Raw genomic sequence first — 24,402 nt, 5'->3', positions numbered from 1 at the left:
ATTCCTGGATTGCTTTTTTTTTTTTTTTTTGGTTTCCCTTTTACTTTATACATTTGAAAAGATACGCAAGTATAAAACTTTTGAAGCACAGGATCAGAAGGAGCACTTTTGAACATATCACTCAAGACTGAGAATTGCTCCGTCCCATACGGGGTCCTGTCGCTCCTTGTGGCGATTTGGTGCTTCAAATGTGGCTCACGTGACTGGGAAAGTGCATTTTTGATTCTGTTTAAAATTTAAATTTAAAAGAGGGTTCTGCATTCTGTTATTGGAAAACTTCTAAGTATGTTTGGGACAACTTGGCTTTGTGAATTTATTTTTTTTAACTATAAGTTTTATGAAATCCAAATACAGATCTAAGCATAGTTTTCTAGTGAAAATCGAGCAGACAAACCGAGGGGTGCTGTAAATGGACAAGACAGCACAAAATAAAATACTTCATTAAAATGTTTTTGATTGTATATTGAAATGATAGTTTGAACACACTGGGCCACGCAGAAACATACTACTAAAATTAATTTATTTATTTTTATTCTTTTAATGAGGACATTTTAAATTGCGTATGTGGCTGGCATTAAGTTTCTGTGGGACAGGTCTGGCAAGAGTATTCCTGAGACTTATGGGCCTCTCTCCTGCCCCATCACTGTGACTCCTTTTCAGAGGCAACCGTTCTACTAAATTCTGTTTATCATTCCTTTACTTACACAAATAATACTCTTAGGAATACATCACCAAACAATGTATTATTTTGTCTTCCTTGTTTCTGAGCTTTATAAATCTGGCACCAAACTGTATGCCGTCTTCTGGGCCTGGCTCTTCCCATTCACCCAGGGCTCTCCACCGCCGGCCCATGGTACTGCGTAGGTAACACAATTAGGTCATTCGTGTTCGCTTCTGTAAGATATCCATTGTTTAAATATGGCAAAACGTGTTTTTCTACTTACTGCTGGTGAACATTTGGGTTGTTGCTGGGCTTTGCTATCATGAGCAGATACGCCGTGAAAATCCTCGTGCGAGGGTTTCTCGGGGCGCATCCCCAGGGATGGATCTGTAAGGTTGTGGGGTACAGGCCAGCTTTACAGGACGGCATCTGTGCATTCTCCAGAGTGGCTGCATGAATTTACAGCATCACCAGGAAGCACTGCAGCCCCACGTCCCGGCCAAAACTGGGTGAGGCTGGCGGGAGTCCCACACGTTGTCACTGTGCTCAGCTCCTTGTTATGGAGACTGGACTGCTTTCTGTGTCTAGTCGTCTTTCTTTGAAATACTTCTTCATGCTTTCTGCCTTTTTTGGGGTTGTCTTTTGCTTATCGATTTAAAGGAATTTTTATATAAGGTCAGACCGTATTAAACTGCCACTATTCAGCCTTTAGATATGGCCATTCGTATGACTCAAACTAAAATATTTATTCACTTTTTTTGAGGGAGAGAGAGTGTGCATGGGGGAGGGAGGGGCAGAGGCAGAGGGGAGAGAGAATCTTAAGCCTGATGCAGGAGGGGATCTCCCACCCTGGAGATCGTGACCTGAGCCGAACTCCAGGATCAGACGCTTAACCTACTGAGCCAGCCAGGCACCCCCAACCTAAAACATTTTAGATGACAATTATTTTCCAAGTGTATGTGTTCAAAATATCTTTTTTCAAGTCATGAGAAAATAGTATTTTCCCTTCTTTATGGTGAATTTGCTTAAAGAAATTCATTTTAATCCAGTTGAATTTATCAGAACTTTTTCTTTAAGATTAACCTTTTTTGGTGTCTTGAGAAATCCTTTCTTAACCTGAGGGTACAAATACTATCCACAATTTACTCATAAAAGGATAAAAGTTTGCCTTTCATAAGTCTTGGCTATTCTGACTAAGAATTATACTGAAAAATAAATTTTAGACTCAGTTTGTCATTTTCCACAAAAATGCACTCTTAGAATTTTTATTTAGGTTGCAATGAATCTATTGATCAATTTTGGGAAGAACTGACATCTTTATAACACTGAGTCTTCCAGTGCATGAACAAATAATACAGCCTTGACCAAGAACAGGCAAGTCGGTCTTGAAGAAAAAGAAATAGGACTTAACTCTACCAGGTGAAAAGGTATTTTAAAGCTAACCAGTTTGGCATTGGTGTAAGGACAGACAGTAGATCGGTGAACAGAAGGAAAGGCCAGGACTCCAGACACCACCCTCACAAACCCATCTTGCACGTGCTCACCGACTGTGAAGACTGCCGAGGGTCTCAGTCCTGCAGCAGGAAACCCCAGGGGACCAGCAACTCCAGGAATCTTCTGCTTCCTGAACATTTAAAAATAAACTGTGAGAGAGCACTAAAGAAATTTCAGGTATTTTGCCTTGTGGAAAAAGAAGTGCTTGATTTGTCTTGAAAACTCTGAAAGACTATCTTGTGAGCCGTGGGTGAATCTTGCTCGGTAAGGAGAGCAGGGCCTCAACTGCGAAGCTACAGAAACACGTTTCTGTTCATGGGTGGCTCAAAATCTGAAACCTGTATCTTGTTCCGCTTTGTAAAACCGAGAGAAGTGGGCATTCTCTACTTCCGTTGTGAAGGTAAAGTGAAAACAATCTCATTGTATCAATGATCAGAGTGACAATTTTCTCAGATTTTGCATTAAGGTAGTCAAGTTAAAAAAGTGTGTTACCTGGTGAGTTTCTAAGTAAATTATAACTAAATCAATAACTCTAGTTTCGGTAACTCTTCAGAATTAGTTACAAACATCTTAGGGTTTTAAGAAATACTAGCATGTTTTCTTATTCAACTATGCATCTCGTCTTTGAACTCCTTCCACGGTATTCCTGCCGAATTTACTACCTATGGCAGACTTTACTCCAGCTTTGGACCCCTTTTAAATGTACAGGCTTTTCCCACAGGTAAAATATCTGAACTTTCTTCAGTGTTTCCCCCCCAACGCTCATTTTAGTATTTACTTAATTTTTGTTTGAATTCCAGTTAGTTAACATGCAGTGAAGTATTGGTTTCAGGAGCATTCAGTGATCCGTCTCTTACACACAACACCCAGTGCTCCTCACAGCAGGTGCCCTCCTTAGTGCCCGCCCCCCTCTAGCCCATCCCCCACCCCCTCCACCGACCGCACAACGCACAGCACTCATTTTAGACGCAGGACTGAGAGTCCTTAGGCAGTCTTCACAGCAGGTGTCTGCACCACAGCAGTGTTCTAGGGAGACGGTGGTCACGTGCACCATGCACGGGTGAGGATGCGTCTGGAATGCTCCTATTTGGGCTCCACACAGAGGCCTTTCATGTTTCACAACAGAACGTGGGCCTGCTACCCCCTGCCGCTAATTGGTGTCTGAAGAGGTGAGCTCTCCAGTCAGGGGCACACCCACCCTCAAGGCTGGTCCGGGCTCTGTTACAACGACTGCACAGGCCACACGAAGGGCTGGCCGGTTCACCGGCTGGGATGACTCTGAGTCCAAAGTCCAAAAGCACACCGTAGCCTGTGGGCAAAACAGACGTTCTGAGCACGCACATGCGTTTTCTAAAAGCTTACACGTGTGGCTGTGAGACACAAAACCTCCGATTTTCTAGGAAAGCACGACAATATTCCGTCGAGCGTTAAAGAACAACTATTGCTGTGTGTGCATGGGTGGCTCAGATTTGTAGACGACCAAACAAGGGGTTCTCATCCTCAAAACTAATCGGAAAACCACTGTCAGTTGTCCAGACACATCCTGAACTCTGCCCTTATGTCATGTTTTCTCACCGGAAAGCCACATATCCAGAACTTCGTCCTCCAGAGGCAACTTCACGGAGTTACGTCTTCAAAGTTTCCATCTCGGCTTTCATCACCAAACTATGTGAGAAACAGTCACATAACGAACACGGCATTTCCTGCAGAAACTGAGCCTAAGGGACAATGTTTCAGTCTGCCCTTTTTTAAAAATAAGAAACCATGTACTCCCCTCTGGAATTTGTTACTAGAAAATCACATCTCTTGGACACCTTGTTTTTAGTATTAGATAGCGTATAACCATTTCCCAAAAGTTTTTCTGTGAAACAAGAGCCCAGGAAAATGCTTCCAACAGGACTGTGTGGTCAATTACTTCCGGAAAGCAGTGGTTTTTATTGCTCCTTTAAGATTTAGATGAGCATATTTTAAACTCTGAGAAGTCTTTAAGGGAATTTAAAAAACCCACCTAGCTAACAGTTCCTAAAGTCATTATTTTAAAAGCTTTAACTTGTAAAACACCTTTGAGAAATGTTGGATAACCCACTGCTCATCCTTCTCTTTCTCTTTTTTTTTACCAGCCGAGGAATTTAGGACTAAACTTAATTCTCAATTATGGTCATTATATTAATTAGGTTGACACATTTGCATCTTCTTATAGGATTAAAAAAATTTTTTTTTGGAGGGAGAGAGGGGGAGAGAGAATCTCTAGCAGACTCCACTAAGCGGAGCTCAGCTCACAACCCCGAGATCATGATCTAAGCTGAAATCAAGAGTCTGGCGCTTAACCAACTGAGCCACCCAGGAGCCCCTAGGATTTTCAATCTCTAGTTAACAGCCTTGTTGACTGTATTTATTTTAATTCTGTCTGTAAAACGTACTTGTAACATTTGAAAGGGTGTATGTTAAGAGAGATTGAAAGACTTGGAAAGGTAGATGCAAACTTCTCATACATTTGAAAGAGCATTTCATGTGTCATGCAAATAGATATAGTAAATATTTAAGAAATCAACACATGCACAGTTTGATGTATTTATAACAAAGTGAGGTGGGTTTCATGCTCTTTCCATATGTAAATGGTTACTGGAGCAGCATAGAGCTGAATCCCGCTTATCGGTAATTTCTAAATCTGCCCGATCTCAGCAATCCTGAACCCACATGGAAAAGTTCCATCCAGTCTTTAAGTTAAAACTAAACAGAAAAACCTTGGTAAAAAGATCAGTATTTTATCAACTAAACCAAGCTCCGAGCCGAACTGAGTTGCAGCCGCCCATCTAAGAGGTGTGCTGCCGGCCTTCGGGAACGGCGCGGGCCTGAGCCCCTGGGAGGCATTTGCGCAGAACTTATAGCTAAGTGACCCTGCGCCGCTGTCCTCCTTGTACACCTTAATTTCCTCATCCTTTTGGGATGTCTTATGGATTAAAGGGATTAAAACTGCAAAGCCGTGAGAAGAGTGGCCGGCACGTGCAAGCACTGGGAAGTATTCGGTGCTAGAACTGCTGATTGGAAGTCCCCGCACAGCAAGGCCGGGCTCCGGAGCAGGAGAAGCGGGAACGTGCACACACAGGCTCGCTTCCCCAGGGGCTGCCGGCCGAACACGGGCTACTGAGACGGCCGGTCAGGTCCCGGGGAGAGGGCTTTCCCACTCTCGTCGAGTGCGTGCGCTCGCCATCCTCCGTGTCGTCTCCTCTTATGTCCCGTGAGGTTCGCGCTCACCCGGAAAGCTCTTCCACACTGCTCACACTCATAGGGTCTCTCCCCGCTGTGCACCCGCTGGTGCCCGAGCAGGGCCGCGCGCTGCCGGAAGGACGTGCCGCACTGGCCGCAGGTGTACGGCTTCTCCCCGCTGTGGATGCGTCTGTGCTGCGTCAGGACGGAGCTGTGATGAAAGGCCTTGCCGCACGCCTCGCACGCGTACGGTTTCTCCCCGGTGTGGATTCTCTGGTGCTTGGTCAGGTTGGACTTCCCGCGGAAGGCTCTTCCGCACTGTGAGCAGGCGAACGGCTTCTCGCCGGTGTGCACGCGCTGGTGGACGGCGAGGCAGTGCCGGTCCTGGAAGGCCTTCCCGCAGTGCGCGCACGGGTACGGCCTGTCCCCGCGGTGCGCGCGTTCGTGAGCCCGGCGCCTGCACTTATGACGGAAGGCGCGCCCACACTGCCCGCACGCGTACGGCTTCTCCGGCGCGTGGCTCCTCCGGTGCCGCCGGAGCTCCGCCGGGCTGCCGAAGGCCTGGCCACACTGCGCGCAGCCACCGCCCGGCCCCCGCGCGTGCGTCCTCGTGTGCTTGCGGAGGTCCGAGCTCCGGCGGAAGGCCCTCCCGCACGTGCCGCACGCGTAGGGCTTCTCACCGGTGTGGATGCGCAGGTGCTTGCGGAGGTCGGAGCTCCCGCGGAAGGCTCTTCCGCACGCGCCGCACGCGTACGGCTTCTCGCCGGTGTGGGTCCTGGCGTGGAGGGTGAGGCAGTGCTTGAGCTGAAAGGCCTTCCCGCAGACGGCACACGCGTGCGGCTTCTCCCCGCTGTGCACCAGCTGGTGCAGACGGAGCCGGCTCCTGCTCTCGAAGGCCTTCCCGCACGCGCCGCACGCGTGCGGCTTCTCCCCGCTGTGCGCTTTCCTGTGCCGGCAGAGTGCGGCTCGGCTGCCGAAGGCCTTCCCGCACTGGGCGCAGCCGAAGGGCTTCTCCCCCGTGTGGGTGACCCGGTGCACCGACAGCTGGCTTCTGGTCTTGAACGCTTTCCCGCACTCGCGACACGCGTGTGGCTTCTCGCCAGAATGCACGCGCTCATGGAGAACCAGGGCGGCACGGCCGCTGAAGCTCTTGCCACAGTCGGCACATCGGTGGGGCTGCCGTTCTGGGAGGACTCCGTTCTGTGGAACACGCTTCGGGGCTGCACCGAAGTTTTCCCTGGTCTTTCCTTCGTTGCGGGTCACCTTCTCCTCTCCCAGTGTCTCCATCCCGGGCGCGTCCCGTGGATTCTCTAACTTGACATCCTGGACACCAGCTCCTCCAGCCTCAGCATCCTGGGACAGGGCTTTCAGGAGATGTTTGACTCGGACCCGGCAGACGTCGCCGCGGTCGAACACCTCCTGTTCTGAACTCGCCTTCTCATTCCCAGGCCAGGTCCTGTCCGCTGATACTTGGACAAGGAAATGAAAATGCCAGATGTTCAGACGTCGGGAAACACGGGGGGGCGGGAGGGGTGAAAGGGCGAAGCCGCTGGAAGGGTACGTGACGCCCGGGCTGGAAGAAAGCTACGGTCACGGCCAAAGGCTGCCAAGACAGCTCAGACTCTGCACACTTTCCAAAAACCCTTAGAAACCTACTCGTTCTCGAGAATCTCCTAGTGTAGTGACTGGCAAACTCATTCACCCAGTCACCTCAGTCAGGAAACTGAGTCACATTCAACCCTCTCCCTCCCTCAGATTTGCTCAGCGGACATTTTACAAATCCCACCTGTCGTGACACGGACTGCAGTCTGACCCCCCAGGGACCCGTCTGCTCTGCAGTGTAACTCTTCCCGCCGGGGGCCAGGGCACATCAGAGCTGGGCCATCCCCCACCCGAACCAGGCCAGGTTCTCTCTCCTTGGACTTGCGCCCTGACAACAGCCAGTGCTGGGGGATGGTGCACCGCCCGGGGGAGGGAACGTTCTGCCCTCGGCACCGAGCAGCAGAGGGGACAGTGGGGTGAGGGGCCTCATGTCCCCCTGCTCTTAGGTTCCACGACACCCCTGAATAATAAATTCTCATTGTTTTGCTTAAGTTCGCTTGAGTTAAGTTCTGCAGGCAACCAGAGTTCAAATCAGTCTTCTCTTTATCTCAGCTCTACCCCTTCCTCTCTATTTCTGCTGCCAGGGTTTTTCTGCTCACTAACTGCCACCCCACCCCCAACTGTCCTTTAATCTGCCTCCCCTTGAATCTGTGCTCTACTCTGCTTCCAGATCGTTCTAAAAATCAAATCTAATCATGCCACTCCTCAGCTTAAAATGTCTCAGTGGCACTGCATCGTTAACAAGACAGGAAGGAGGTGAAGCATGCAGCCAGATCCCCAGCTCTGGAGTGGGACCACAGGCTGCAACCCTAGCTCTGACCCTCCTGGCTGTGCAACCTGGGAGGACGACTGCACTCCCTGTGCCTCAGGTGCTCATCTGTACGACGGGATCGTTACCTAAGCTAATGTGTGTAAGCACCTGCTACACGGATGGGAATGCTTCACCCATGTCAGCTCCTATGGTCAGAATAAAGCTCCAAGTCCGCAGGTTATAAAAACCCCTCTGAACCATGACCTTGCTCCTGCCCTCCCCACACCAGCCGCTCAGAGCCCTTTGTTCTGGTCACGCTGCTCACGCTTCATGAATGCGAGAGTGCATTCTCCCTCTGCCCAGAATGCCTCTCCCCTCCTTCCGCTGAGCCACCTCCCTTACGCCACACGTTTGGTTCATGGTCATTCCCTCCACAGTCATTTGGTCCCCAGTCCGATTTAGACGCTTCTACTCCGTGTTTGTACATCCCAGGTACCACTCCGTGACTCTCACTATTCTGTGCTGTATCATCACTGACTACCTGCCTTCCCTACTTGGCAATAATGTTTGACGCCATCTCCAGTACCTTGTCTAGTGCCTATATACAGTAGTTGCTCAATAAATGTTTGTTGGATGGTAGGAGGGAGGAGGAAGGAAGAGCAGGTATCGTGATAGGGCAGTTGGCTCGGTCTGTGGGTAAGGGACACGTTTTGAAGGACAAATAGAGAAAACAGTTTGAATGAGGAGCTGGTACTGTTTCACGACTGACGAGGTACACAGGTCAGGGAGCGTGGAGAGGCAACGTGAGAAAGAGGGAGGCTCAGGTACAGAAACAGGGAGGGCACAGTGGAGACGGGCTGAGGGGAGAGATGAGTTTGCCTTCAGGTGTGCTGGTCTGCAGATGACAACGGTCTGTGCAGTAAACACCAGGAGTGAGAAACAAGAGTGCTGCCCAGGAAAGGGGAGAAGTGAGCAGTGTCCATGCACCGGGCACCTGTCGCCCAGCTAAGAGCTGAAGCCGTGAGGGCAAACAGAGAAAGGCAAGGGTCAGAGGCCTGAGGCTCAATGTGGGGAAGGTCCTGAACAAAAACTAGGGGCAGTAGAGCAGCGTTCTCTGGGCACTGGAGGAACTGATACACAGAAGGGAGATGAATTCACTGAGCTTTCTCTGAGGCCCAAATTGCAAAGGGCCTATCAGATAGGGGGAAAGAAGCAATTAGATCATGACAGAATAACTGCCCCAACTGTTTGCTGCTATTTGTTTTCTCTTCGTTAGGGAGCCTGGGCACTAAGAACATTCTACGTCCACCTCCCCAGGGCACCTGGCAGGAGGCTGCAGCTTCCCATCACTCACCTGGGAAGGAGCAGGTCAGGAAGCCCCAGTCCTGCAGATCCTGAATGAAGGGCTCGGCCCCCTGCTCCAGGTGGGAGATCAGAGGTGGCTTAGGGACTGCAAAGCCTGGTCGTGGAGAAGGAACAAGAGTGTGGAGAGCAACACTACCAGGGTCCTACACCCAGCCTTGACCCCTCTGCCCACGTAGGGAAACAAGGAAGAAATGGCCACTGGGGTACAGAAGGGGTTTGTTCAGGGGTCTGGTCGCATGGAAACACGCGTACAGATATTCTCAGACAAGTCATACTCAGAAGGGAGAGGAGGAGACCCTAGGGACCAGTCCCTGCTCTTGTGACTACCTTGCTATGTAACAGAGGCTAGAATATGAGGCCCCACGTACATCAATAAAAAATACAACTGAAAGGAAAAGGAGAGGAAACAGTACTGAGCCAAGCGCAGGGACGTCCTTACCGACCGAGATCATGTTCCCGTAATTCTCCAGCATGACGTCCGCGTAGAGGTGCCGCTGAGCGCGGGTCAGACACTGCCACTCTCCACCGCTGAAGCACACGGCCACGTCCTCAAACGTCACAGAGTCCTGAAACAGTTCCCTGCCGCTGTCCTGGAGAAAACCCCCCCGGTGCCCTCAGGACAGAGAGGCAGGACAGGACTCTTGGGAGAAGGTTTACAGAGACGAGAGGCGGTTACTGTGTGTATTTGGGAGAAGTGAAAGGGAGTGGACACAAATGGCAGAGGCGACAACGAAGGAATGGGGATGTTCCTGGTGAGAGGGAGCACCTGCATGTGGGGTGGGGGCGTCAGGGATGAGTGGAAGGAGGCAGGGCTGTATTTCCAGAAGGATGGAGGGGCCGCAGCTTACTTGGGCCGGGCTCATCGGTGCGCTCTTTGCGCCTGGCCGGTCTCCTCGGCTTCCCTCTTTGGCAAAGGCAGGGTGCGGAGGGGTTGGCAGGGCTGAGGGAAACGAGGCGGGTCAATCTGGCACAGTACTACCGAAACCTTCCTCTCTCCTCCTCTCTTCCCCTGTGTAGAAACTTCCCAAACTCCGTCTCCCCCATTATTTCTCCAGCTTCGGGTTCGGTTTTGGGCAGCAGGCCACGGCACAAAGTCATGCGGATGGCCAGCGTTCTGTCCGTCACCTGCTATGCGTTTTTGTCTGGTCTCTCTTTACCCTAGAATGACCTCGCCCCTCCCCAAACGCACGTCACTGACTCCTGGCTTGTGGGATAACCTCTCTTTCAGTATTTGGACTTTGAAGTCACTTCCTCCAGAAAGACTTGGGGTGGGGATGGGGGGATAGAAAGGAGGGGAGGTGTGGGACAGAAATATCCAGAAACGGCCCGAAACTGATTCCTTTCGGTAACTTACTGGCTGCTCTACCTCCAGTTAGTTTCTCCAAGAAACACCACCTTCCCCTCTCCTATTAAGCCGTCCTCCCCACACCAGCGTAGTCTGGCACACTGCTAGTTAACGGGGCCCTGATTTCTTCCTGGTGGGCCAGCTCAACCTTCCTGTAGCCTCACTGTTTGCGGCAAGTAACCTTTCTAGAAAGTTCATCAACACATCCCAAATCCCGGCTTGAATGATCTCTTCCAGAAGATACCAGTGGGGTTAGTCACCAGTGGGTAAGACCTGAGGACTACCCTGTGGCTTTAGGTCCCCAAAATTTCATTCCAATTTTACCAAAACTTCAATTGAGGAGCAAACTGGTTTCTTCCCAGAGAAACCTCCCCCAATTCTTCTCTGGTTTAGGCGACTCTCAGCTTTTGACCAAGACCCAGGCTGTGTGTGGGTCTCTTGGGCCCCACTCTGTCACTTCACGTCTCACTCTGCAAGCCCGCGCTCCCTAATTCTTTGTCGCACACAGTCCCACACCCGCCTGGCCTGCACACAGCTCACAGCAGACGCTCGCTCTGCTCTGCTCCTGTGACAGCAAAAACACAAACCTCCCAACTGTGTTTATTTTTTTCATCCACATTTTATCACGAACATTTCCAAGTACACAGAAAAGCTGAATCGTAGTAAAGATCCACATACCTTAACATTTGTTATGCTCTATCGCACATCTGTCCAGCTAACTAGCCTATTAATCCACTTTGTTTTTTGCTGCATTTCAAAGTAATCGAAGGTATCAGCATACTGCACCCAAAACATTGAACCAGAGTTCAGCATCTGTTTACGTTCTCGTTGAGGGAGAATTTACTACAGTAAAACAAACCAGTCTTGAGTGTACCACTGGATGGCCTTTGACAAGGCGAACCCCTGTTTACCCCAACTTCCCTCCAGACGTAGCGCACCTGGACTTTTACTGTACCCTCTTCACAGACTGGGAAAGTTCTGCTAACTCAGCGGTTCTTCTTACTCTTTTTTCTTTAAGTGCTTATCACACTAAGAATTTGTTTTAAGTGTGGAAAAAAATAGGTAACACAATTTACCATCTTAACCATTTTAAGTGTACAGTTCAGCAGTGTTAAAAATACAATGTTGTGTTGGGGCGCCCGGGTGGCACAGCGGTTAAGCGTCTGCCTTCGGCTCAGGGCGTGATCCCAGCGTTCTGGGATCGAGCCCCACATCAGGCTCCTCAGCTGGGAGCCTGCTTCTTCCTCTCCCACTCCCCCTGCTTGTGTTCCCTCTCTCGCTGGCTGTCTCTTTCTGTCAAATAAATAAATAAAATCTTAAAAAAAAAAAAAAAACAAAACAAAACAACAACAACGTTGTAGAATCTCCAGGACTTTTTCATCCTGCAAAACCAAAACTCTCTACCCATTACCCAAGTTGCTATTTCTCCCGCCTCAGTCCCTGGTCACCACAGTGATTCTCGGGATTTATTTCTTAGCTTTAGATTTTGGAAAGCCAGTGTCTGCCCTCGAGTTAAACATGAACTTGGAGACAGGCTATGTGCTCAAACGGCACGAAACTACCTTTGCCAATGCAGGCCGCGGTAACAAGATACCCAGACTGGGTGCTTACACACTGGAAACCTACTTCTCACGGTTCTGGAGGCTTGAAGTCTGAAATCCAGGTGCCGGCATGGGCTGTGCCTGGCTTGCCGTCCTCCGTCCTCACCTGTGGGGGACGCAGTGAGAGTTCTGGTCTCCTCTCCTAATAAGGACACGCACGAATCTCTTCATGTGGCCCCACCCTTACGTCTTTATCTAAGCCAAATTACTTCCCAAAGGCCCCACCTCTAAATATCATCACAATGGGGGTTAGGGCTTCAATGTGTGAATTTTGAGGGGACACAAACATTCGGTCGGTCACTAAACTACTCGTTAAAATGGTGTACAGATATTATCTAGGATGAGATTCATTCGTTTATATTATATGTTAGGTAACTGTATACTTTATGGTCCTGAAAATCACCTATGGGAAGAGAATTTAAGGTCTTATGAAAAAAAGAGGACCAGGAGACTCAGGTCAGATGTGAACCATAAGAGGGTGTATAATTTTATATTTAAAAAAAAATGAATTAAAATAAACACCCAAGTTAAGCAATGTTGCTTATCTTCTACCTCTCTTAAATTTGTACCGAATATGTTCTATATTATTAATTTTCCTTTATGATTCGTTATATAGTTGAAATTTCAGGATTTCTCCTCTGGAAGTTCCAATAATATACTTTTTCTCTTTGTAGATAATATATACTAAAAGCCTACTTTTGGGGTGCCCAGGTGCCTAGTCCTCTGTCCAAAAGTCTTGCCTTTCAGGGTCTGCCTTTAGGACTCCCGAACTGCTGAATGCTGTCTCCTGGGTTTTACCTCCATCAGCCACAGTCTTGTCCGCTTTGCTCTTCACACACACCACCACTCAGCACTTCTAAGCCCAGCCTCACAGTTCCCCATCTTCCTGTGTTTTTCCCAAAGCTTTACGACAAAACCTTCGCTCCTCCTTTGCTGCTGTTCTATCTTCTGTTTCTCAGGGACTCATACTATACTTCTAAAATCTCAGGGTTCCAAAAAGGTCTAAAGAACTAAAATTACATACACTCAGCATGGACATGGTGGCAAAACCAGTGGGGTAGGAGCTACCGAAAGATACCACAGGTTTCATGTACGCCTATATGAGTCATCTATCATACATGTTGAGTTGTATGTATGTAAGTGATGGAATGCCATTTCTTGGTAAGTTGCTTTGTAGAATCTTCTGATTATTTTTTTCCAAATTTGATGTAAGATGAGGGCAGAAACTGAGTAATTTAGTTTCTTGCAATACTGATCCAAGCCTAGTATAGACGTAACAGAAGAATTCCAATAAATGCTCAATAAGGAGCGGATTTCCAGGCCCCAGGAAGCATCTCCTCCCTGCCTCCCCCCACCCCCAGCCCCCGGCCACATCCCAGCTGTTTTCAGCTGCTGTCCTCCTGGCACAACACCCTGTGTGCCTCACCTCTTTCCTGCAGGAGCTCAGCCTCAGGGGTCCCAGGCAGCTGGCGTGGTGGGCCTGGACTCTCGTGTGACACCATCACCTATTAGGAGACACAGAAAACCTCAGGGACGCTATCGACGGGAGGAAAACAAGCTCTAAGCAACTATAAAGTTTAGTCCATGGAAATCAACTCCCAGACACACCAAGAGGGGAGAGAAATTCAGGGACTCAGTCCCTGATACACCTTATGAAAAACAGAAAAGTCTTTCAATTCCTCTCTATCACCGGAAAGCTTTCATAGTCACCAGGCCGTCCAGGAAAACTATTTTGAATTTTGAAGCGGGAAACTTCCACCACAGCCCCCACTGCTTTCCTTTTCTGTACTCACTTCTCCTTCCTCCTCCTCGGGAAACGCTGCAGACCCTCCTCTCCTTACCTGCTGCATCTTTTCACCCAGCTTTCTCTACAGTCTTCCACCGCAGTCCAGGTTCTTCCCTGCTGCTTGCGTCAAACTCCCAAAGTCAGTTCTGGCTTTGCCCAGACAACAAGTTTGGACGTGGCCTGGGAGATGCCAGCCAAAGGGCCCCTGCTATCCCACAGGGCAGCTTCAAGTGTCACACAGGGCCCTGGATTTGGGGTTCATCAGCAGCATTCAGCTAGCTGTGGTCTCACATCTTGTTTTCCTGAATAGTCCATGAAAAGGGAAAAAGAGGACAGTGAACACAGCAAACAAAAGGAACTGCTGGGCATGATCTCTGGGAGAAGAGGGGCCCAGGGGGACAAACTGAAACCGCTATGTGTCTGGACTAGGACCTCTGCAGCTCCCAACCTTGTCCAAGCCGCCATCCCCTGCCTTGCTCCCCACTGTTACTCACTGGTCTCCGCTCGTCTGTCCTTCCCTTCTGCCTCTTCTCAATACGACAGTGAGAGTGCTGTGCTTAAGCCATAAACTGGATTATTTCATCTCCGCGTAAAACCTGCCATTCTCCAGCTTACTGCACACAGCTGAGCGCCCATTCCCTCTGACCCCCTCGCTTACTCAGAATGAAAGCGGGTCTTACCCAGGCATGCATGCCTACAGGCGTGCCGGGTGGCGCTCCCACGCTTCTCCTCCTCGTTCAGCCGTCCGGACTCACACGGACCTCTCTTTTCTGCCTCAGGGCCTTTGCACCGGCCGCCCCTCCACCTCAAGCAATCCTCAGGGCAGATGACCTCGCTTCCAAGCGTTGGCTTGGTGTCATCTTCCCCAGACCTACTCTCGGGGCCCCCCCTAAGATTGCCACCTACTCTCTCCTTCCGATCCCGACGCCTTACCTGGCTTTTACCTTTGCTCTATTCTTTTCACTAGCACTCGACCACTTTCCAACACGGTAAGTTACTCAAATACGGCGTCGGCGGTGCGTGGTCGGTGTCCCCCCACGAAACCGGGGGCTCCCAGGCTCCCGAGGGCGGGGATTCCCGGCCACCATGATCGCGGCTGGACTTCAGCGCCTCCAACAGCGCCTGCCCCAGCGGCTCGGCGAACGAATGCGTGCGCGGACGCTGCGGGGGACAGGAATCGGGGGGACAAAAGGGAGAGGAGGAGCGGGAGGGAGCCAGAACACCTGCGGGGAGCCCCGTCTGGGGGGCGAGCCCGCCGCGGACCCCTCCCCGCGGACTCGGCTCCAAAGCCCGCCCCTCCCGCTGGCGACCCTGGGGCACCCGGCGGCTGAGCTCCCGCCTCGCCCGCACTGGAGGCGCAAGCCTTCCCGCCCGTACCTCCCCAGGCAACCAGAAACCAGGGACATCTGTGCCAGCTCCACTTCCTAGTCCTCCACCACCCACTTCCGGTGACTTTCTAGGAAACGCGGCCACTCGCTGGTCGGGACTTCCCCGGAAATTCCCGCGGGCCCTCTCGCGCGCCCGGCCCGGGAGTTCGCGCGAGTTCCTGAGGGCGCGAGGGGCGCGGGGGTCGCAGCGTTCAGTGCGTCACAGCACAGCGACCCGTTGTGGTCCGGCTTTGGGTTCCTCGCTGGAGTGCGCGGGAGTTTTGTGACGTAAATATATGAAAAAGTCACTTTTAAATATTAGCCAAAAACACAAGATGAGTGATGGAATGCTCTTTTTCAAAAATTTAAAAAAACCCTTACGAAAATTTAAGCCCACACAAAAGTTGAGCGAAGACTGATGAGCACGCATATACTCATCGCTCAGACTTAATAATAAGTAAGATTCCGCCGCACTTGTTTCGTCTGTCCGCCCCAGCCCCGTTTTTCTTGCTCAAATATTTGAAAGCAAACTCAGAAGGTGTTATTTCAGCATTGTTTTTGAGAATGCATTTCTTAAAAAATAGGGACATTTTCTAGCAGAACCACAGTGCCACTATCCCACCTAAAATTTTTAAATAATTCCTGGTTACCATCTAGTACTAAGTGCGTACTAAACGTGCCCAAATGTATAAAACATGACTGGCTGTTGGCCAAAGTGGACATGGTTTTTTGGGGTTATTTCTTTAAATTTTCTTTTAATTGAGACCTAGAATAGTTCCTCTTTCCATCTCTCACTCACCCTCCTAACCCCAGTTAAACAAACTGGGTCATTTGTCCTGAGTTTTTCGCATGCTGGTTTTGTCCATTTGTATCTTCATTTAATTTATTTCTCTAGGCTTGTATTTCCTATTAGCTAGATGTTAGCTCTGAAAGTTTGATTCGCGGTGGGTTTACCTGTGTGCGTGAGAATCATTCTTAGGTGGTGCTATGTACTTGTTGTTTTGTATCAGGAGGCACACGAGGTCTGACTGTTCCACTCTCTGGGATGCTAACTTGACAGCTGGATATTTCCAGGTAAAGTTCCCCATCAGCCTTTCATTTGGTGCTTTAACCTACTGATCTTTGCCTAAATCCGCCATTTCATTAGGGCTGGCAAAATTGTGATTTTTCTGATTCAGTAATTTTTGTCATATTTATGAACAGGAATTTCTTTTACAGAAGGGTTTTTCTCTCATCAACATATAAATTTAGGGCTATTTGGTTTTCCTGAAATGTAGTTCATACGGGAAGGACAATAAATGTTTACTTTTCTCAATTTAAGTGCCAGTGTTCAGAGTAAGTGGCTTGCCTCAGGTGCCATGACCACTGATGCGCTGGCCGTTCTTTGAAATGGCCATGGGTGAGCCCCGCCTTCCAGGATTCTTCCCACGTGCAGCTCCCTTGCACATTGTGCCAGAGCTGGTGTGTGTGGCCTGTGGACTACGCAGAAGTGATGATACGCTACTTCTAACGTTAAGGTATAAAGGACATTGTGGCTTCCAGCTTTGTGTCTCTTTCTCTCCCTGCCTCTCAGATCACTCACTCTGAGGGAGGCCAGCTGTCACACTGTGAGGAGTGGCCCATGTGGGAGGACTTGAAGGCCCCTGCCGACAGCCACTTGAGAGAGTTTAGACGTGCATCCTCCAGCCCCCAGTCGGACCTTCAGATGACGCAGCACAGCTCAAAGATCCAAAACCAGCAGCTAAGCTGCTCTCAGATTCCTGATCTGCACAAACTGTGTGAGGTAATAAATATTTGACGTTTGATTCTAAATTTTGAGGGTACTTTTTAATGCAACAATTCATAACTATTTTTTTATTTTGGTTTGGTTTCTCTTTTTGAACCTCATTACAAGCTCATGGATTTTTATTTTTATTTATTTTTATATTTAAGGGATTTTATAGCTTTATTTTCTTCTGGGTTATAACTTTTTTATTAAGAAATAAGGCAATGATGGGGCGCCTGCGTGGCTCAGTGGTTAAGCCTTTGTCTTCAGCCCAGGGTGTGATCCCAGGGTCCTGGGATCGAGCCCCACATCAGGCTCCCTGCTCCGCTGGGAGCCTGCTTCTTCCTCTCCCACTCCCCCTGCTTGTGTTCCATCTCTCTCTGGCTGTCTCTCTTTCTGTCAAATAAATAAATGAAATCTTAAAAAAAAAGAATAAGGCAATGTTATTTGTTGTAGGATCTATTATGATCCATTCTTTTTTTATAATAATATTTTTTATTATATTATGTTAGTCACCATACAGTACATCCCTGGTTTTTGATGTAAAGTTCGATGATTCATTAGTTGTGTATAACACCCAGTGCACCATGCAATACGTGCCCTCCTTACTACCCATCACCAGCCTGTCCCATTCCCCCACCCCCTCCCCTCTGAAGCCCTCAGTTTGTTTCTCAGAGTCCATAGTCTATTATGATCCATTCTTAATTTTTTTGTTAACATGTAATGTTTTGTTTCACGAGTACAGATCTGTGATTCATCAGTCTTACACAATTCACAGAACTCACCATAGTACATATCCTCCCCAGTGTCCATCACCCAGCCACTCCATCCCTCCCCCACTCCCCTCCCACAACCCTCAGTTTGTTTCCTGAGAGTAAGAGTCTCTTATGGCTTGTCTCCCTCTCTGGTGTTGTCTTGTTTCACTTTTTCCTCTCTTCCCCTATGATCCTCTGCCTTGTTTCTCAAATTCCACATATCAGTGAGATCATATAATAATTGTCTTTCTCTGGTTGACTTATTTGGCTTAGCATAATACCCTCTAGCTCCATCCACGTTGTTGCAAATGGCAAGATTTTGTTTTTTTGATAGCTGAGTAGTATTACATTGTATATATATATATATATACACACACCACATCTTCTTCATCCATTCATTTGTCGATGGACATCTAGGCTCTTTCCGTAGTTTGGCTACTATGGACATTGCTGCTATGAACATTGGGGTGCATGTGCCCCTTCTTTTCACTACATCTGTATTGTTGGGGTAAATAACTAGTAGTGTAATTGCTGGGTTGTAGGGTAGCTCTATATTCAATTTTTTGAGGAACCTCCGTACTGTTTTCCAGAGTGGCTGTACTAACCTGCATTCCCACCAACAGTGTAAAAGGGTTCCCCTTTCTCCACATCCTTGCCAACATTTGTATTTCCTGACTTGTTAATTTTAGCCATTCTGATTGGTGTGAGGTGGTACCTCATTGTGGTTTGGATTTGTAGTTCCCTGATGCCGAGTGATGTTGAGCACTTTTTCATGTGTCTCTTGGCCATTTGGATGTCTTTGGAGAAATGTCTTCACGTCTTCTGCCCATGTCTTGATTGGATCATTTGTTTTTGGGGTGTTGAGTTTGATAAGTTCTTTATAGATTTTGGATACTAGCCCGTTATCTGATATGTCATTTGCAAATATCTTCTCCCATTCTGTAGATTGTCTTTTGGTTTTGTTGACTGTTTCCCTTGCTGTGCAAAAGCTTTTTTTTTTTTTTTTTTTTAGGATTTTATTTATTTATTTGACAGAGAGAGACAGCCAGCGAGAGAGGGAACACAAGCAGGGGGAGTAGGAGAGGAAGAAGCAGGCTCTCAGCGAGCTGCATGGAGCCCTATGTGGGGCTCGATCCCAGGACCCCGGGATCAGCCCTGAGCCAAAGGCGGACGCTTAATGACTGAGCCACCCAGGCACCCCTGTGCAAAAGCTTTTTATCTTGATGAAGTCCTAATAGTTCATTTTTGCCCTTGCTTTCCTTGCCTTTGGTGATGTGTCTAGGAAGAAGTTGCTGTGGCTGATGTCATGGAGTTTGCTCCCGTGTTCCCCTCTAGGATTTTGATGGATTCCTGTGTCACATTGAGGTCTTCCATCCATTTTGAGTCTGTTTTTGTGTGTGCTATAAGGAAACGGTCCAGTTTCATTCTTCTGCATGTGGCTGTCCAATTTTCCCAACACCGTGTGTTGAAGAGACTGTCTTTGTTTCCACTGGACATACTTTCCTGCTTTGTTGAATATTAGTTGACTCTAGAGTTGAGGGTCCATTTCTGGGTTCTCTATTCTGTTCCATTGGTCTATGTGTCTGTTTTTGTGCCAGTACCATGCTGTCTTGGTGATCACAGCTTTGTAGTATATCTTGAAATCCGGCATTGTGATGCCCCCAGCTTTGTTTTTCCTTTTCAACATTTCCTTGGCGATTCGGTGTCTTTTCTGGTTCCACACAAATTTAAGGGCTGTTTGTTCCAGCTCTTTGAAAAATGTCATTAGTATTTTGATCGGGATGGCATTAAGAGTGTAAATTGCTCTGGGTAGCATAGACATTTTAACTAAGTTAATTCTTCCGATCCATGAGCATGGAATGTTTTTCCATCGTTCTGTGTCTTCTTTAATGTCTTTCAAGAGGTATCTATAGTTTCTAGAATATAGATCCTTTACCTCTCTGGTTAAGTTAATTCCGAGATTATGTATGATATTTGGTGCTATTGTAAATGGGATGGATTCCCTAATTTCCCTTTCTTCAGTCTCATTGTTCGTGTATAGAAGTGCAACCGATTTCTGAGCATTGATTTTGTATCCCGCCACGTTACTGAATTGCTCTGTAAGTTCTAGTGATTTGGTGGTGGAGTCTTTTGGGTTTTCCATATAGAGTATCATGTCATCTGCGAAGAGAGACAGCTTGATTTGCAGAAGATTTTACCTTGGTGAAGTCCCAAAAGTTCATTTTTGCTTTTGTTTCCGTTGACATTGGAGACGTGTCTAGCAATAAGTTGCTGTGGCTGAGGCTAAAGAGGTTGCTGCTAGTGTTCTCCTCTAGGATTTTGATGGATCTGTCTCACATCGAGGTCCCTCATCCATTTTGCATTTATCTTTGCTTGTGGTGTAAGAGAATGGTCCAGTTTCATGCTTCTGTATGTGGCTGTCCAATTTTCCCAGCACCATTTGCTGAAGAGACTTTTTTTTTTTTTTAAAGATTTTACTTATTTGTTTGCCAGAGAGAGAGAGAGCGAGCACACAAGCAGGGTGTTTGGCAGGGAGAGGCAGAACTAGATTCCCTGCTGAGCAGGGAGCCTGAAGCGGGACTCAATCCCAGGATCCTGGGATCATTACCTGAGCCAAACGCAGATGCTTAACCAGCTGAGCCCTTCCCAGGCGGCCCGAAGAGACTTTTTTTCCATTGGATATTCTCTCCTGCTTTGTCGAAGATTAGTTGACCATAGAGTTGAGAGTCCGTATCTGGATTCTCGATTCTGTCCATTGATCTATGTGCCTGTTTTTGTGCCAGTACCATACTGTCTTGGTGATCACAGCTTTGTCATATAGCTTAAAATCTGGAATTCTGATGCCCCTAGCTTTGGTTTTTGTTTTCCACTCCTCTGGCTATTTGGGGTATTTTCTGGTTCCATACAAATTTTAGGATTGTTTGATCCATTTCTGTGAAAAAAGTTGATGGTATTTAGATAGGGATTGCATTAAATGTGTAGATTTCTCTGGGCAGCATAGACACTTAGTAATATTTATTCTTTCAATCCATGAGTGTGGAATGTTTTTCTGTTTCTTTGTGTCTTTCTGCATTTCTTTCATAAGTGTTCTGTAGTTTCTAGAGTATAGATCCTTTACCTCTTTGGTTAGGTTTATTCCTAGGTATCTTATGGTTTTTGGTGTTATTGTGAATGGAATCGATTCCTTAATCTCTCTTTCTTCAGTCACATTGTTAGTGTACAGAAATGCAAGTGATTTCTGTGCATTGATTTTGTATCCTGCCACATTACTGAATTGCTGTATGAGTTCTAATAATTTGGGAGTGGAGCCTTCTGGGTTTTCCACATAAAGTATCTTGTCATCTGTGAAGAGTAAGAGTTTGAGTTCTTTGCCAGTTTGAATGTTTTTTGTTTCTTTTTGTTGTCTGATTGCTGAGGCTAGGATTTCCAGTACTACTTTGAACAACAGTGGCGACAGTGGGCATCCCTGTCGTGTCCCTGACCTTAGAGGAAAAGCTCTCAGTGTTTCCCCATTGAGAATATTTGCTATGGGGTTTTCATACATGGCTTTTATGAGATTGAGGTATGTTCCTTCTATCCACCTACGGTGGAGAGTTTTAATCAAGAAAGAATGCTGTACTTTGTCCAATACTTTTTCTAATTTGTCTGATGTGAGAATTGCTACCCCAGCTTTCTTTTGAGGTCCGTTGGCATGGTAAATGGTTCTCAATACCCTCAGTTCCAATCTGGAGGTGCTTTGGGTCTAAAAATGATTCTCTTGTAGATGGTATATGGATGAATCTTGCTTTTTTATCCCATCTGATACCCTGTGTCTTTTGATGCCAGTGCTTGGGAACTCTGCTGTTCTAGGCACCCCTGTTCTTTCTGTGACCTGTGGGATCCTGAGTCACACTGTCCCACTTAGGATTCTGCCCCGCTTTGCCACCTGAGCACCTTTCATGCAAGGACATCACTCATTGGAGCAGACTTCCAGAAGTTCTGACTGTGTGCTCCACTGCTCTGTCACTTTCTGGTAGCTGGCTTATGGAGGCTCCCTCCCTCATGGTTTATCTTCTGATATGTCCCCTCAGATTCACTTCAGCTCACCTCCTGTCTTGCAAAAAGTGGTCACTTTTCTATTTATGGAGTTCCAGCAATTATTTTCTTAAGTCTCAGGTTTAATTCATAGGTGTTCAGATTGATTTGCTAGGTATCTACTAAATTCAAGGGACCAGATGAAATGAGGTCCCCTAACTCTTCTGCCATCATCTCTCCCTTCCATTTTCTAAATAATAACCTTTTCTATTGATTTCATTTAGGCAAAACTCCTCATTTCCTTCATTTCTCCTATCTAAGATACTTGAGAACTGTTACTCACCTCCTTTCACACATGTATAGGAAGGAAATTAATTAAAGTCCACAAGACCATTTTAAATTTCTTTTTAGAGACTCAGCATCTCCCACTTCTCTGTAACAGTGGTTCTCAAACTTCAGCCTGATTACCTGTAGTGCTTGTTAAGAAACATCAGTTGCTGAGTCCCTACTCAGATGGTTGGTCAGTAGGTCTGAGGTGGGCCCAAGAGTGTGCATTTCTGATAAGGCACCAGGTGATGCTGTTGCTGCTGATTGAAGGACCACACTACCTTCCAGGAAACGCCTGAAGTCCTTATCAGGCCATGGAGGGTAGAAGTTAAGCTCCTCTAACAGAGAGACCCCAAAGTAGAGTGGCTTAATTAATTTTAAATGGTTAGCTTTTCCTCCTGTAATAGTGTGGAGGCATTGCTCTGCTGCAGGGGTGGGTCTGTTCGGTTCCCTCATAGGGTTTGGTAAAGCTAGGTACCCTCTGCAGTCACATTCCAGCCAAGAGGAAGGGGGAGGGGGAAGAGTGAGAGCATATGGCTTCATATGTGAGACGATAACCCAGGAGTTGCCCACATTGCTTCCCTGGCATTGTGTTGGTGGAGGCCAGGCTCCGAATGCGATACGCACATTGTGGCCCTGCATCCAGTTAAAACTAGAAGCCGAATGTGGAACAGATATCAGTATACGGTACCTGATCGCCAGCACAAAGGCCCTATTGGCAGTATCAGGTGCCGGAAAGGGAATGTTATTTCCCATGAAGGTTTTAATTCTGGTGGGAAGAAGTCGTGTCCTGTGTAATCCTACATTAAAATAAATTTCTCGGGGCTCCTGGGTGGCACAGCGGTTGGGCGTCTGCCTTCTGCTCAGGGCGTGATCCTGGCGTTATGGGATCGAGCCCCACATTGGACTCCTCTGCTATGAGCCTGCTTCTTCCTCTCCCACTCCCCCTGCTTGTGTTCCCTCTCTCGCTGGCTGTCTCTCTCTCTGTCAAATAAATAAATAAAATCTTAAAAAAAAAATTAAAATAAAATTCTCTGTGAAATATTTTCTTAATACTTTGCTCATATCTTGATTATTGTATTTAACCACATTTCATAATTATATGTTTACTTATCTGTAATCCTTGAGTAGTGTTGAAGCTTTTTAACTGTATGAAGCTTCTTTATGTGTCTATCTCTCCTTGTAATTTCCGTCTACTTCCTACTTATTTACAAAGTCAGTACCTACAGCAAATCTTGGTACGTGGTGAACACCCACTAAAAGCTCTTTGCATAAATGAATCAGTTCATCTTCTGTTGGTAAAGGTCAATATTTCCTAGCTGTCTTCCATCTAACTCATGACTTGGCTGACCATTTTCCTAAACATAGTGTTCTCTTTACTGCGTTCTTCACATCTTTGTTTCTTAAAGTGTAGATCAGAGGGTTAAGGGTGGGTGTGATGATCGTGTAAAAGAGAGAAAGGAACTTCCCCTCATCTTGGGATGTGCTATTCTGTGGCTTCATGTACATGTAGATGATTGTTCCATAAAACAGAGTTACTACTGTGAGGTGGGAGCCACATGTATTAAGGACCTTACGCCACCTTGCCTCTGATTTGATCCTCACAACTGCTTGAGTGATAAATCCGTATGAGATGAGAATTAGTGATATAGGTGCTAGAAGAAATACCACTCCAAGAGCAAATACAGTGATCTCAATTACTTTTGAGTAGACACAAGCCATCTTGATCAATGCTGGCATCTCACACAAAAAATTATCTACCTCTCGGTGCCCACATCTTGGCAAATTCAAAGTTAAGGAGCATACAGTTAAGGCACTGCTGAGGCCACCCAACCAGGCGGTGAGCACCATCTTCTGGCAAAGCTGAGGGTGCATTATCACTGTGTAGTGAAGAGGTTGACAGACAGCAGCATAGCGGTCATAGGCCATCACAGCCAAGAGAAGACATTCAGCAGATCCCAGGTCAAGGGCAAAGAAGAATTGGAGCACACATCCTCCATAGGTAATAGACTTTGTTGGACCCCATAGATTTACCAGCATCTGGGGGATAATGCTAGTTGCATAGCAGAGATCCAAAAAAGACAAATTGGATAAGAAGAAATACATGGGAGTGTGGAGCTGGGCGTCTAGGTAAGATACAAGAATGATGGTTGTGTTTCCTACCAGAGTCACAATGTAGAAGATGAAGACAAGCCCAGAGATGATGCGTTCCAGTTGGGGTCGATCAGAAAACCCCAGCAGGATGAAATCCGTAGTGGAACTTCCATTGTTTGTGTCCATGGCTCCTTAGGAAAGTCTAGGAGACAAATCACGGTAATCAAAATAGCATCAGCTCTAGGTAGAAATAAAAATCTCTGTAGTT

At 47.4% G+C, this 24,402-nt stretch overlaps 2 protein-coding genes and 1 long non-coding RNA gene across 13 annotated transcripts in view; 1 reads left to right on the top strand and 2 right to left on the bottom strand.

The window, feature by feature from the left end:
• Positions 1–13: 13 nt before the first annotated feature.
• On the bottom strand, positions 14–15,251 carry ZNF311 (zinc finger protein 311). Of its 11 annotated transcripts, XM_087858102.1 has the most exons (11): positions 13,868–15,251; positions 13,453–13,531; positions 12,052–12,168; positions 9,929–10,020; positions 9,520–9,670; positions 9,070–9,174; positions 5,411–6,831; positions 3,731–3,820; positions 3,354–3,464; positions 2,206–2,285; positions 14–1,048 (listed from the first exon to the last, which is right to left on the bottom strand). In XM_087858102.1, the coding sequence occupies exons 1-8, from the start codon at positions 13,874–13,876 to the stop codon at positions 3,773–3,775; spliced, it is 2,022 nt and encodes a 673-aa protein (XP_087714228.1). In that variant the 5' UTR covers positions 13,877–15,251; the 3' UTR covers positions 14–1,048; positions 2,206–2,285; positions 3,354–3,464; positions 3,731–3,772. The 11 variants fall into 11 exon arrangements, with proteins under 11 accessions (XP_087714228.1, XP_087714227.1, XP_087714229.1 ...); XM_087858101.1 differs by having other exon boundaries at positions 3,354–3,820; XM_087858103.1 differs by lacking the exon at positions 3,354–3,464.
• A 67-nt stretch (positions 15,252–15,318) lies between these two features.
• Positions 15,319–24,402, top strand: part of LOC123794458 (uncharacterized) — a 40,939-nt gene continuing 31,855 nt past the window's right edge. Inside the window, exons 1-3 of the long non-coding RNA XR_006780207.2 lie at positions 15,319–15,636; positions 16,190–16,253; positions 16,753–16,962. This is a non-coding gene — a long non-coding RNA (uncharacterized LOC123794458). The remainder of the gene's footprint in view (positions 15,637–16,189; positions 16,254–16,752; positions 16,963–24,402) is intronic.
• Positions 23,376–24,324, bottom strand: LOC123794428 (olfactory receptor 2W1-like). Its single transcript, XM_045800609.2, has one exon. It carries the CDS (start codon positions 24,318–24,320, stop codon positions 23,376–23,378), a length of 945 nt encoding a protein of 314 aa, XP_045656565.2. The 5' UTR covers positions 24,321–24,324.

The sequence above is a fragment of the Ursus americanus genome, chromosome 32 (genome assembly GCF_024610735.1).
Source record: "Ursus americanus isolate L20-20 chromosome 32, mUrsAme1.1.p, whole genome shotgun sequence".
In the NCBI taxonomy this organism is placed as follows: Eukaryota; Metazoa; Chordata; class Mammalia; order Carnivora; family Ursidae; genus Ursus; species Ursus americanus.
Note: the sequence above shows the minus strand (reverse complement) of the source record. Positions and strands in the feature narration are given on the sequence as shown.